Source organism: Chiloscyllium plagiosum, unplaced genomic scaffold, assembly GCF_037043375.1.
Source record: "Chiloscyllium plagiosum isolate Xiang-an unplaced genomic scaffold, Cpla_swu_hap1 HiC_scaffold_13, whole genome shotgun sequence".
Lineage (NCBI taxonomy): Eukaryota > Metazoa > Chordata > Chondrichthyes > Orectolobiformes > Hemiscylliidae > Chiloscyllium > Chiloscyllium plagiosum.
In genome coordinates this window covers 13,447,556-13,463,100 of record NW_028270151.1, presented here as the reverse complement: position 1 = coordinate 13,463,100, position 15,545 = coordinate 13,447,556, and the positions used below count along the sequence as shown (strand labels likewise).

The window sequence follows — 15,545 nt, the reverse complement described above, 5'->3', positions numbered from 1 at the left end:
ACTGTTCCTTTTCTATCATATTATAATATGTAGGAACTGAATAGGCTGGACTCTGCCTCATGCCAGACTTTGAGTATCTAATGCACTGGAATTTGAGGGAAGTCTCGTTAGGTGGTCATTCTTCCGTTTGTGCCTGGGTGTGGTACCTTCTGTACCATGTACAGGTCGTAAAAGTCAATATAATTACAAATGATGCTATTGTGCCTGAGGCTTCATTGGATTGATGTAATATGGGCTTGTCTTTCAAGTATATCGTGCAAATGGTAGGGTCAATGGTTCAAGCTATTTAACCCACACTCAAGCAAGAATCCTGAATGTTCTTAACCCTGAGAGTTCATAATGACCACAGCAACCTCAAGCTCATTTCTCATTTTACAACCATTTCATTTCATATTTGGTGCAACCATGTTAAGAAAAATTAAAGAACCTCCCATACACGCAGAAAATTAAACATAGTTTACACATCCATAATGAAGGGTTGAAGTCATATGAGAGTGAACATCTCCTTTTACACAGATTTTTTTTTATTTTTTTGAAAGATAAAGCCAATGGCATGATTTATTATCATAGATTTGTAGAAATTATAAAGGTAAAATACTTCAATGCATTAACCTCTTCATTATTGCAAGACTGTACGATATAGAAATCTCAGTGAATCCATTCTCAATTCTTTTCAGAATAAGATATAAAAATGTGTTCATTTAAATAGAATGTACTTCAGCCTGGAGTTACATGCGTTCATAGCCCTGTGGAGAGAAAAGAGGATTAATATTATATCTCAATGATCATTTTGTTTTACTTAGTACATATTAAAAAGTGATAAAAGGGATATTATCAGTTCAAGGAAATCAAACAAGGTGATGGTAATTAGTATCTGGTTAGAACACCAGTGTTATATATTTATATATAATTGTTGTATCATATGAACAAACGAACACAGTTGTGATGAATTCCTTCACTACAAAAGGTCCAAGTAAACATTTGGCTTAGATTCAGCAAATTGAGTAGAAATGTAAACAAGTAATTAAATATGGGCAAATCTTAACCAATGGGAGAATGGTCAGCTGCCCCACGACCATGAGTTATGATCCATTGACCCAGATTTTGCTGAAATAACAAAGGGAAGCCTCACAACACTGTTACTGCAGAATAAAGCGGACAGAAATTTCCAGAACCTGCACATTCATAGTTAAACACAGGAAATTTGAGAAATTGCATTCCAAGATAGCCTGCAGCCCTGTCCTGTTGCTGTAATAACAGCAATGATGCGAAAGTAGGTTACTTTCTTACTAGTTCCACGCCACAATGGCTGAATCAGTTATTGCTGGCACATTTAGGAACAAGCATGTTTTTCATTATGGGGCCAGCAGTGATATCGCCAAACAAATTCTCTTCTACTGAAAACTTAGTTCCGCAAAGATGGTGCATCTTATTCTCTCAGACAAAGGTAATCTTGCAGATTTTGAAAATTTAATATCAATTTTTTATTTTATTTCTTATGCTTGTCCCTTTTGACTCTCTCCTTTAATCCCACAGTTTTTTCGCTTGCACTATGTCATTTCAATCTAATGTTTACTTTCTTCTTTATGGTTTGGTGTCTGCGTTTTTCAGCAAGTGTAATTCAGTCTGTTCTGAAAGAATCACAACAAACTTGAAACATTGACTGTTTTTTATTCCTGCGTAGATACTGCCAGTCCTGCTGATGAGCAAATTATTTCCGATCCCCATCTCTCTGATTAGTTCTACACTGTTTATCACATTCAATAATGCCACAGACTTTCAGTAGATGTTGTCAGGCTGGATGAACTGCTGAACTGGGGAGATCTCCACTGACAAGACTATCAAATTTCTGTGGAAATTGCCATTGAGATGAATGGCATGTGGAATTTCCTTTGCTACAGACTCTGGACCATTATGTTTCCGTTAGAAGTCCATCCCAATCCATTAACACTTCATCTCTCATGAATGAGTTTAGAATGATCATACTATGAAGAGAGACTAGATAGGCTGTGGTTGTTCTCTTCAGAATAGAAAGGTGAACTTGCCAGTGGTGGTTTATCCATACGGTTTTTAAAATTTGTTCAAGGGATATGGGCGCTGCTGGCCCATCCCTAATTACTTTGAGAATGAGATGGCCGTGGATATAGTCTATGCATTGGTGACTATCTTCCAAATTTCTCTAGACTATGGAATAATTTCTGCAGATTACAAGACAGGAAATTTCTCTCCACCATTTAAGAACAGAGTAAGAGAGAAAATTGGATGCTACGTGGACTGGAAGGTTTGAGTTATAAGGAGAAGCTGGATAGGCTGGCAATTTTTTCCCAAGGAGTGTAGAAGATTGAAGGATGACCTCATAGAGGTCTATAAAATCACGGGATGCATATATAAGGTAGATAGTCAACAGCTTCTCCCCAGGGTTACGGGAGTCTAAAATTAGGGGGCAAAGATTTAAGGTGAGAGGGGAGAGATACAAAAGGGTCCTGTTTTTCACACAGAGGATGATTAGTATCTGGAATGGGCTGCTAGAGGTAGTGGTGGAGGTGAGTACAATCTTGTCATTTAAGAAACATTTGGACAGGTACATGGATGGAATAGGTGTGGAAGGATATGGACCAAACACAGGCAAATGGGACTAGATTAATTGTGAAAACTGGGTAGTATGGACAAGTTGGGCCGAAAGGCCTGTTTCCATGCTGTAAACCTCTATGACTCTATTTATGATTCTAAAATACAGGTCCACAGAACTTTTAGCCTTACATCAGTAGTTAGGAAAATGCTCAAATCTATTAAAAAGGGTGGGATAAATAGATACTTAGATAATAATGATCCAATTGGGCATAGTCAGCATGGATATGCAAATGTCAAAGAGCGTGGTGCTGGAAAAGCACAGCCGGTCAGGCAGCATCCAAGGAGCAGGAGAGTCAACGTTTCGAGCATAAACTCTTCATCAGGAATTATGCTAGAAACGTCGATTCTCCTGCTCTTTGGATGCTGCCTGACTCGCTGTGCTTTTCCAGCACCACGCTCTTCGACTCTGTATCCCCAACATTTGCTGTTTGCATTTTCTCCCAATGGATATTCAAATTTACAAACATGTTTGATAAACCTGTTGGAGTTTTTTGAAGACATTATGAAGAAAATTGATACAAGAGAGCTGATTGATGCTGTATACACAGATTTGCAGAATGTTTTTAAGAACATACAACAGTACAGCACAGCACAGGCCCTTTGGCTCTTGATGTTGCACCAACCTTTTACCCTACTCTAAGATCAGAGTAACCTACATACCCTTCAGTTTACTATCATACACTTATCTATCAAGAGTCGCTTAAACGTCCCTAATCTATCTGACTCTACCACTACTGCTGGCAGTGCATTCCATGCACCATTCTCTGTGTAAAGAACCTACCTCTGACATCTCCCCTCCACCTTCCTCCAATCACCTTAAAAATTATGCCCTCTCGTGACAGCCATTTCCATCCTGGGAAGAAGTCTCTGGCTATCCACTCTATCTATGCCTCTCATCATCTTGTACACCTCTGTCATGTCACCTGTCATCCTTCTTTGCTCCAATGATAAAGTCCTCTAGAGGAAGCTGATGAGAAAAATGACTCTGAGCATCCATTATATCCATGCATCTCATAATTTTGTAAACCTCTATCAGTCTGTTTCCATGCTGTACATCTCTATGACTCTATGACTCTAGGTCACCTCTCATCCTCCAACACTCAAGTCAAAACAAACCAAGTTTGTCTAATGTCTTTTCATATGAATACCCTCCAAACCTGGCAACATCTTGGTAAACTGTTTCTGTACCTTCTCCAAATTGTCCACATCCCTCTGGTAGTGTGGTGACCAAAACCATTCAAATATTCCAAATATGGACTACCTAAAGTTCTATACAACTGTAACGTCTCTTGCTAATTTTTATACTCAATGTGCAGGCAAGCTATATAGCTTCTTGACTACCTGATCCACTTGTGTGGCCATTTTCAGAGGACTGTGGACTTGTATGCCTAGATCCCTCTGTATGTTGATACTACTAAGGATTCTGCCAGATACTTTCCTCCTGCATTAGATCTTCCAAAATGCATCACCTCGCATTTGTCCGGATTAAATTGCATCTGCCATTTCTCTGCCCAGTCTCCAGCCTATCTATTTCCTGCAGTATCCTCCGGCAATTCTCTTCACTATCCACAGCTCCTCAATCCTTGTGTCGTCCACACACTTATTAGTCAGGCCACCAACATTCTCCTCCAAATCCATATTAAAAACAATAGGAGTCCCAGCACTGATCCCTGCGGAACACACTCCTGTGCTCAATGCTCTGACCAATAAAGGAAAGCATATTAAACGCCCTCTTCACTATCCTGTCTACCTGCGACTCTACTTTCAAGGAGCTATGAACCTGCACTCCAAGGTCTCTTTGTTCAGCAACATTCCCCAAGACCATACCATGAAGTGTTCTGATTTATTTTTCCAAAATGCAGCAGCTCGCATTTATCTGAATTAAACTCCATCTGCCACTCCTCAGCCCATTTGCCCTTCTGGTCAAGATCCCGTTTTAATCTGAGTTAACCTTCTTTGCTGTTCACCACATTGACTTCTCTTCAGTCACTTGACTTGTTGCCCTCCTGGTCTGGTTCCCGTTTCTGCTACCCACCCACCCCCACCCCCCCAACACGAGTTCAAACCCTTCCGAGTGGCACTAGCAAACCTCCCTGCCAGGACATTGGTGCCCCTCCAGTTTAGGTGTAACCTGTCCTTCTTATACAGGTCCCATCTGCCCAGGAAGACATCCCAATGATCCACATTCCTGAAGCCCTCCCTCCAACACCATCTCTTTAGCCATGTATTTAACTGTACTATCTTCCAATTCTTAGCCTCGCTGGTACATGGCACAGGAAGTAATCCTGAGATTACAACCTTTGAGGTTCTACATTTCAACTTCCAACCTAACCCCCTGAACTCCCTTTTCAGGGCCTCACCTCCCTTCCTGCCTATCTCATTGGTATGGATCACAATCTCTGCCTGCTTACCCTCCCTTTCAGAATATGCTGTGCATGCTCAGAGACATCCTTGACCCTGGCACCATGGAGGCAACAGTCTTGCCTGCCGGCCCAGAATAAATTTTTTCAGCCAGCGGGTGGTGAATCTGTGAAACGCGTTGTTGCAGAGGGCTGTGGAGGCCAAGTCATTGAGTCTTTAAGACAGGCTCTTAATTAGTAAGAGGATCAAAGTTGAAGGGGAAAAGGCAGGGGAATGGGGTTGAGAAATATATCAGCCAGGATCGGATAACAGAGCAAACTCGATGGGCCAAAATGGCCGAATTCTGCTCCTATATCATACGGTCTTTTGGTCTTATGTACAAAGAGACTGAGGCATTCTGCTCAATAAGTCACTGAAGGTTGACATGCAGCGGCAGCAAGCTGTCAGGAAGGCTAATATAATGATAGTCTTTATTGCAAAATGACTTACTTACAGGAGTAGGGTTGTCTTATTTCAAATGTATTGGAGCCTGGTTAGACCACACTGGGAATAGTGTGTCCAGTTTTGGTCTCCTTATCTCAGGAAAGGGAGTAAAACAAAGGGTCACCAGACTTGTCCCTAGGTTGGTGGAACTGTCCACTGAAGACAGATTGAGCAAACTGGGCTTGAATTCTCTAGAGTTTCAAAGAATGAGATGTGATCTCATTGAAACCCTTAAATTACTTAAATGGATGGACAGAGTAGATGCAGGTAAAATGTTCGCCTTGGTTGGGAAGCTGAAAACCAGGGACGCAGCCTCCATGTGATTCCAGACCCACAGCGATGTGGTTGACTTTTAACTGCCCTCTGGGTGATTGAGGATAGGCAATAAATTCTGGCCCAGCCAGTGATGCCCATTCATCTTGTGAATGAAGGGAGATGCGAGGTGAGGAATTAAAAAAAAATTCAGACAGTTGTAAACATTTGGAATTCTGTATCGCAGAAGGTTCTGGAAGCTCAGTCTTTGAGCTTTTTTTGTGTTCTCTTGGAAATGGGAGTCAATGGCTACATCAACGTTTATTGCCTTTTTCCTCGTTTCCCTTGAGGTGAGGATGAGTAACTTTCATGAACAGCTGCAGTCCATGTCCTGTAGGTAGACCCACAGTGCCCTTAGGGAGGGAATTCCAGGATTCTGACACAGCAAAGTGAAGGAATGGCGATACATTTCCAAATAAGGATGTTGAGTGTTTTGGAGGGGATCTCTCAGGTTCTTTACGGTAGAGATTAATAGGTTTCCGATTCCTAATAGTGTAACAGTGTATCTGGTCGGCATGGACGGGTTGGACCAAAGGGTCTGTTTCCATGCTGTACATCTCTATGATTCTAACAGGGTTATTGGGATGGGTCAGTGAAAGGCTGTTAGGAAGGATAGGCAAAAAGGTTGAAGTGGGTAGTGTAGCATGATTATTAAGGCATGAGAATTCCTGATGAATTCCTGATTCTCCTGCTCCTCGGATGCTGCCGGACCTGCTTTGCTTTTCCAGCACCACACTCTTGACTCTGATCTCCAGCATCTCCAGTCCTTCTTCTTCATATTAAGGGATGAGATCAATACATTGGTAAGAAAGAAACCAGAGAAGGTGCAACCTTGACCTACTCTTGGGAAATAAAGGCAGGGCAGGTGACTGAGGTGTCAGTGGGGGAGCACTTTGGGACCAGCGATCATAATCCTAATAGTTTAAAATTGTGGTGGAAAAGAATAGACCAGATCTAAAAGTTGAAGTACTAAATTGGAGGAAGGCCACTTTCGACAGTATTAGGCAAGAACTTTAAAAAGTTGATTGGGGGCAGATGTTCGCAGGCAAAGGGACGGCTGGAAAATGGGAAGCCGTCAGAAATAAGGTAATGAGAGTCCAGAGACAGTATATTCTTGTTAGGGTGAAAGGAAAGGCTGGTAGCTGTAGAGAATGCTGGATGACTAAAGAAATTGAGGTCTTGGTAAAGATAAAGAAGGAAGCATATGTCAGGTATAGACAGCAGAGATCCTTAGAAGGGTACAAAGGTAGTAGGAGTATACTTAAGAGGGAAATCAGGAGGGCAAAAAGGGGATATGAATCGCTTTGGCAAATACAGTTAAGGAGAATCTAAAGGGATTCTACAAATATATAAAGAACAAAAGGGTAACTAGGGAGAGAATAGGGCCCTTCAAAGATCAGTAGGGCAGACTTTGTGTGGAGCCACAGGAGATGGGGGAGATACTAAATGAGTATTTTGCATCAGTATTTCCTGTGGAAAAGGACATGGAAGATATAGAATGTGGGGAAATAGATGGTGATATCTTGAAAATGTTCATATTAAGAGGAGGAGGTGCTGGATGTCTTAAACATTTAAAGGTGGATGAATCTTCAGGACCAGATCAGGTGTACCCTAGAACTCTGTGGGAATCCAGGAAAGTGATTTCTGGGCCTCTTGCTGAGGCTTTTGTATCATCATTAGTCACAGGTGAGGTGCCGGAAGACTAGAGGTTGGCTATCATGGTGCCACTATTTAAGAAAGGCAGTAAGGAAAAGCCTGATGAAGGGCTTCTGCCTGAAACATCAATTTTCCTGCTCCTCGGATACTGCCTGACCTGCTGTGCATTTCCAGCACCACTCTAATCTTGAGACTGACCTCGGTGTGGACAAATTGTTGGAGGGAATCCTGAGGAACAGGATTTATGTGTATTTGGAAAGGCAAGGACTGATTAGGGATAGTCAACATGGCTTTGTGCATGGGAAATCATGTCTTACAAACTTGATTGAGCTTTTTGAAGAAGTAACAAAGAAGATTGATGAAGGCAGGGTGGTGGACACGATCTATATGGACTTCAGTAAGGCATTTGACAAGGTTCCTCTTGGTAGACTGGTTAGCAAGATTAGATCACGTGGAATACAGGGAGAACTAGCCATTTGACAACAGAACTGGCTCAAAGGTAGAAGACAAAGGGTGGTGGTAGAGGGTTGGGGCCAATGCTGGGATCACTGTTGTTTGTGATATACATAAATGATCTGGAAGAGGGCATTGGTGGTCTGATCAGTAAGTTTGCAGATGACACAAACAAGGGACTCAATTACTCGGGGTCATGAATTTAAAGTGAGAGAGAAAAAGTTTAGGGGACATATGCATGGTGGGTGGTGGGTGCCTGCAACACATTGCCAGCGGAGGTGGTAGAGGCAGACACGATAGCATCATTTAAGATGTATCTAGACAGATACATGATTAGGCAGGGAGCAGATAGATACAGATGCTTGGAAAATAGCTGACAGGTTTAGATAGAGGATCTGGATTGATGCAGACTTGGAGGATCGACGGGCCCGTTTCTGCGCTGTAATTTTCTTTGTTCTTTGTTGTCCCACCTATTGGAAAGATGTTGTGAAACTTGAAAGCTTTCAAAAAGATTTACAAGAATGTCACCAGGGTTGGAGGATTTGAGCTATAGGGAGAGGTTGAATAGGCTAGGGCTGTTTTCCTTGGAGCATCAGAGGCTGAGGGGTGACCTCATGGAGTTTATAAAATCATGAGGGGCATGGATATGGTGAATAGACAAGGTCTTTTCCCTGGGGGGAGGGAGTCCAGAACTAGAGGGCATAGGTTTAGAGTGAGATGGGAAAAAGGGACCTGAGGGGCAACTTTTTTACGCAGAGGGTGGTGCATGTATGGGATGAGCTGCCAGAGGATGTGGTGGAGGTTGGTACAATTACAGCATTTAAAAGGCATCTGGATGGGTACATGAATAGGAAGTGTTTGGAGGGATATGGGCTGGGTGCTGGCAAATGGGACTAGATTAGGTTGGGGTATCTGGTCAGCATGGACGAGTAGGACCAAATGGTCTGTTTCCATGCTGTCCATCTCTCTGATTCTATAGCTCTAATCTTCATTTGAAAGATTAAGTTGTAGAATCAGCCAAACTATAAAACAGAAATAGACAAATGGACACATGAATCAACTATGTCTAATGAATGAAGTTAAAGATTCCATTGATCACAGAAACAAAAGCCAGAAAAAGTGGTAATCCTGAGGACTGGGTGCAAGTTAGATCCCAGTGAAGGAGGACTAAGAGCTAATAAAGAAAGGGGAAAGAGAATACATAAGCAAGGAAGCAAGAAACATAACATAAGACTGTAAAAGCTTCTTTCGGTATGTGAAAAGGAAAATATTTGCAAGGTTAATTGTACGTTCATTACAGATGAAGAAAAGGGAATTTAGAATGGAGAAGCTAAACAATTACATTGTGTTTGTCTTTGCGGAAGAACGAGAAAATTTCCCAGAAAAAGTAGAAAATGAGGAACTGAAATAAATTAGTATCAGTAAAGACGTTCCCACAGACTACAAAGTAACAATTAGACCTCAACTATTTACCAGAAGAAGAGGGAGAATGGAGATCTACAAACTTGTTAGTTTGATGCCAGAATTGGGGAAAGTCTACCTGGACATTCAGAAAATAATGACAAAATTAAGTCGAACAACATGGATTTGTGAAAGGGAAATCTTACTTAACAAACTTGTGGAAATTTTTGGTGGCATTCATCGTAATATAGATAGAGCAAAGCAAATGGATGGGAATAAATGTGAAATTAATTGCTTTGGTTAAAAAAAATGCAAGTAATTTTATTTCTCAAATGGTGAGAGGTTGCAAAGTGCAGATGTCCAAAGGGATTTGGGAATCAATAAGGATGATGCATGGGTGCAGCAAGCAATAAGGAAGGCAAGTGGTATGTTGGCCTTCATTGCAAGGGAACTTGAGCACAGAACACAGAAGCAAAGATGCTTTGTGGCAAATCTATAGAGCCTTGGTGAGACCTGATGTGGTTTGGTGTAGGTTTTTGATCTACCTATCTAAATAAGGACATACCTACCATAGAGGGAGTTGAACACATTTATCCCTGGGAAGGTGGGATTGTTTTATGACGAGAGATTGAGGAATCTGGGTCCGTATTCTCTTGAGTTTTGAAGAATGAAGGGTGATCTCATTCCCCTGGTCTTCTGAAAAAGGCTCACTGGACCCAAAACATTAACTCTGTTTTCTCTCCACACCTGCTGAGTTTTTCCAGCAATTTTAGTTTGTGCTTCTGTTATCCAGCTTTTGCAGTTCTTTGGGTTTCCCCTGGCTGATGAATTTAGAACCAGGGGAGATAATTTTGGAATAAAAGATAAGCTTTTTAAGACTGCATTAAGGAACTTTTTCATTCAGCTGGTGGTGAATCTTTGGAAGCTCAATCATAGAGCAGCGTCAAGACAAAGATCAATGGATTTCCAGAGACTAATGATATCATAAAGGGATGTGGGGTTAATGCAGGAATGTAGAGTTGAGGTAGATAATCAACTATGACTTAATTGGACAGTACAGCAGGCTTGATGGACTGCATGTGGATTAGTGGTGCTGGAAGAGCACAGCAGTTCAGGCAGCATCCAAATCGATGTTTCGGGCAAAAGCCCTTCATCAGGATGCTGCCTGAACTGCTCTTCCAGCACCAGTAATCCAGAATCTGGTTTCCAGCATCTGCAGTCATTGTTTTTACCACCTTGATGGACTGAATGGCCTGCTCGTGTTCCAATGCTGTTCCCATGATAACAGGTTTCATCTGAACGTTTATCTCGTTCTTGCTCCGTAAGGATTTCAGTATCTGAGGAGTTGCTCAAGGGGCTGAACATTGTGTACTCTCCAGCAAAGATCCCCATCTCTGATCTCACGATGGAGGGATGGTTGTTGATGAAGCAGCTGAAAATGGTTCAGCCTAAGGTACTACCCTGAGGAACTGAAATGATCGGCCTTCAATAACCTGAACCACCACAGGTGTGCTTACAGTGACTACGTATATATAGGTAGATGCGCAAATCAGGAAGACTGCTGCTCAAATTGCACTACCTTTCCAGATGCTTTGCCTGGTATTCTGTTGAGAAATTCAGCACTGGAATATAAGCAATGTATACCATTGGCTACCCACTAAGGTCCTAATTAGAATGCCGAGGGATTTTTGATGTGATTTTTGATCAGCTATATATTCCCTCTAAAATTTTTGATTGTGTGTGGCCTGTTTATTTCATAGTGTGATACCTCCAATGTTTTCTTTGAATAGATATTTACACGTGGTATTTTGGGGGGAAAGATATGGGTAGCTGGCCCATTATCCTAGAATTTCCTGTTATGAGGAGCACCATTATCACAGGATTATGATAGATCAAGGAAATAAGGGCAGTTTCACCGAGAACATGAGGATGGCCAATAAATTCAACCTTTACACATTTTACAAGAATGTCATAGAGCCATAGAGATGTACAGCATGGAAACACACCCTTCGGTCCAACCCGTCCATGCCGACCAGATATCCCAACCCAATCTAGTCCCACCTGCCAGCATCCGGCCCATATCCCTCCAAACCCTTCCTATTCATATACCCATCCAAATGCCTCTTAAATGTTGCAATTGTACCAGCTTCCACCACATCCTCTGGCAGCTCATTCCATATTTGTACCACCCTCTGTGTGAAACAGTTGCCCCTTAGGTCTCTTTTATATCTTTCCCCTCTCACCCTAAACCTATGCCCTCTAGTTCTGGACTCCCCGCCCCCAGGAAAAGACTTTGTCTATTTATCCTATTCATGCCCCTCATAATTTTGTAAACCTCTATGAGGTCACCGCTCAGCCTCCAATACTCCGGGAAAACAGCTCCAGCCTGTTCAGCCTCTCCCTGTAGCTCAAATCCTCCAACCCTGGCAACATCCTTGTAAATCTTTCAAGTTTCACAACATCTTTCCGATAGGAAGGAGACCAGAATTGCACGCAATATTCCAACAGTGGCCTAACCAATGTCCTGTACAGCCGCAACATGACCTCCCAACTCCTGTACTCAATACTCTGACCAATAAAGGAAAGCATACCAAACGCTGCCTTCACTATCCTATCTACCTGCGACTCCACTTTCAAGGAGCTATGAACCTGCACTCCAAGGTCTCTTTGTTCAGCAACACTCCCTAGGATCTTACCATTAAGTGTATAAGTTCTGCTAAGATTTGCTTTCCCAAAAATGCAGCACCTCGCACTTATCTGAATTAAACTCCATCTGCCACTTCTCAGCCCATTGACCCATCTGGTCCAGATCCTGTTGTAATCTGAGGTAACCCTCTTTGCTGTGCACTACACCTCCAATTTTGGTGTCATCTGCAAACTTACTAACTGTACCTCTTATGCTCGCATTTCCTGGAAATACATCCAGAGAAGTTATTTGGGTGGAACTGAGAAATAAGAAAGGGATGATCACCTTATTGGGATTGTATTATAGACCCCCCAATAGTCTGAGGGAAATTGAGAAACAAACTTGCAAGGAGATCTCAGCTATCTGTAAGAGTAATAGGGTAGTTATGGTAGGGGATTTTAACTTTCCAAACATTGACTAGGACTGCCATAGTGTTAAAGGTTTAGATGGAGAGGAATTTCTTAAGTGTGTACAAGACAATTTTCTGATTCAGTATGTGGATGTACCTACTAGAGAAGGTACAAAACTAGACCTACTCTTGGGAAATAAGGCAGGGCAGGTGACTGATGTGTCAGTGGGGGAGCACTTTGGGGCCAGCGACCATAATTCTATTTGTTTTAAAATAGTGATGGAAAAGGATAGACCAGATCTAAAAGCTGAAGTTCTAAATTGGAGAAAGGCCAATTATGATGGTATTAGGCAAGAACTTTTGAAAGCAGATTGGGGGCAGATGTTCGCAGGTAAAGGGACGGCTGGAAAATGGGAAGCCTTCAGGAATGAGATAACAAGAATCCAGAGAAAGTATATTCCTGTCAGGGTGAAAGCGAAGGCTGGTGGGTATAGGGAATGCTGGATGACTAAAGAACTTGAGGGTTTGGTTAAGAAAAAGAAGGAAGCATATGTCAGGTATAGACAGGATAGATCAAGTGAATCCTTAGAAGAGTATAAAGAAAGTAAGAGTATACTTAAGAGGGAAATCAGGAGGGCAGAACGGGGACATGAGATAGCTTTGGCAAATAGAATTAAGGAGAATCCAAATATATTAAGGACAAAAGGGTAACTCGGGAGAGAATAGGGCCGCTCAAAGATCAGCAAGGCGGCCTTTGTGTGGAACCACAGAAAATGGGGGAGATACTAAATTAAAAATTTGCGTCAGTATTTACTGTGGAAAAGGATATGGAAGATATAGACTGTAGGGAAATAGATGGTGACATCCTGCAAAATGTCCAGATTACAGAGGAGGAAGTGCTGGATGTCTTGAAATGGTTAAAAGTGGATAAATCCCCAGGACCTGATCAGGTGTACCTGAGGACTCTGTGGGAAGCTAGAGAAGTGATTGCTGGGTCTCTTGCTGAGATATTTGTATCATCGATAGTCACAGGTAAGGTGCTGGAAGACTGGAGGTTGGCAAATGTGGTGTCACTGTTTAAGAAGGGCGGTAAAGACAAGCCAGGGAACTATAGACCGGTGAGCCTGACCTCGGTGGTGGGCAAGTTGTTGGAGGGATTCCTGAGGGACAGGATGTACATGTATTTGGAAAGGCAAGGACTGATTCGGGATAGTCAACATGGCTTTGTGCGTGGGAAATCATGTCTCACAAACTTGATTGAGTTTTTTGAAGAAGTAACAAAGAAGATCGATGAGGGCAGAGTAGTAGATGTGATCTATATGGACTTCAGTAAGGTGTTCGACAAGGGAGACTGATTAGCAAGGTTAGATCTCATGGAATACAGGGAGAACTAGCCATTTGCATACAGAACTGGCTCAAAGGTAGAAGACAGAGGGTGGTGGTGGAGGGTTGTCTTTCAGACTGGGGCCTGTGACCAGTGGAGTGCCACAAGGATCGGTGCTGGGTCCTCTACAGCAGGTAATAACAATGGGTATTGTACATGGGACAAGTCTCTCACCTGATCTGTAAGACAGAGCAACTGTAGCCAAAACATGATGGTGAGCAAATCTTACCTCCACAAGCTTAATAAGTAATTTGCTTCACTCCATCTTTCAGTGATTCACCACAAAAATAAACCAATGCCTGCTCTGACACAGGTTCAAGCATGAATCATTAATATCGCCCAGGCTATTATATAGCAAATATCTGAGTTGTACAGCCATTAACACATGCTCAGAGAGTACTTTTAAATAGGTCTACCACTGGATACCTTAAAACATTGACAATCTTTGCAGAACATTCCAAACAGAATGTTGACGAGTAGAGCGACACATATAATGAATTGAACGGCACTGGTCACCAGCAAGATGGAGAATAACCTGACATGCCAAGGGATCACGTTTTCAGGTTCCAGGCACTTGATCCAAAGATTGGGATCGTTTAGGTAATTCCTGTTGAAGAAATACATGTAATAAGGTAGCAAATCTATATGTAGAGAATGATTAAATTACTGTGGTCAAAAGAATAGTTCGAAACATGCAAATTCACTCGGAACGTGGGGAGCAGGAGTGAGCCATTCCACCATTCAGTAAGCACTCTGCTGCCTCACAGCGCCAGGGACCAGGGTTCAATTCCAGCCTCGGGTGACTGTCTGTGTGGAGTTTGCATTCTCTCCCCGTGTCTGCGTGGGTTTCCTCCAGGTGCTCCGGTTTCCTCCCACAGTCCAAAGATGTGCAGGTTAGGTAGATTGGGTATGCTACGTTGTCCCACAGTGTCCAGGGATGTGCAGGCAAGGTGCGTTAGCCATGGGAAATGCAGGGTTATAGGGACCTGTTGGGGGTTGGGTCTGGATGGAGGGTTGGTGTGGACTTAACAGGCTGAATGGCCTGCTTCCACACTGTCGGTATTCTATGATTTTAACGTCATGGCTGATCTCTGGCCTAATCCGATGCCTGTCTTGGGCCCATATCCTTTGATAGCCTTGGTGAATAAATAAAATGTCCATCTCACATTTAAATTTAACAGTTGAATTAGTATCGACCGCCATTTGAGGAAGAGAGTTCCAAACCTCCACGGAACTTTGTGTGTACAAATGCTTTGTGACATCCCTCCTGAATGGTCTGACCCTAATTCTGAGACTAGGCCCCAGTTCCAGAATTTTCACCCAGTGGAAACAGTTTATCTTTTTCTACTCCATCTTACCCTGTTAATATCCTGGAAACCTTGATTAGATCATTGCTTAACCGTCCAAATTCTAGAGAATAAAGGCCTAATTTGGCTAATCTCTCCTCAAAGTTTACTGCCTGAAGTCCAGATATCATCCTTGTAAAGCTGTGTTGAACTCCCTCAAGGGCAATAACATCCTTCCTAAGGTATGGCGCCCGGATCTGCTCATAGTACTCCATGTGTGATCTAACCAGAGCTCTATATAACTACAGCATAAAGTCTCCATCCTTCTACTTTAGAGATGAATGCCAGTGTTCCATTAGCCTTCTTGACTATTTTCTGCACTGGTTTGTGACAGTTTAAAGAGCTATGCACCTAAACTCCGAAATCTCATTGGACATCCGCTATGTTTAACTTTGTAAGTTCTAAAAAATACCCTGAAAAATATCCATTTCTCGATCTGAAATGGATAATCTCACACTTCCTTACATCAAAATCCATCTGCCA

The 15,545-nt window shown here is 42.4% G+C and overlaps 1 protein-coding gene across 1 annotated transcript in view; it reads right to left on the bottom strand.

Annotated features, from left to right (window-relative positions):
• Positions 1–728: 728 nt before the first annotated feature.
• Positions 729–15,545, bottom strand: part of LOC122556167 (uncharacterized) — a 29,696-nt gene continuing 14,879 nt past the window's right edge. Inside the window, exons 4-5 of the mRNA XM_087993927.1 lie at positions 14,143–14,323; positions 729–746 (exon numbers count right to left, since the gene is read on the bottom strand). Of these exons, the coding sequence (XP_087850053.1) occupies positions 729–746; positions 14,143–14,323 (199 nt within the window). The remainder of the gene's footprint in view (positions 747–14,142; positions 14,324–15,545) is intronic.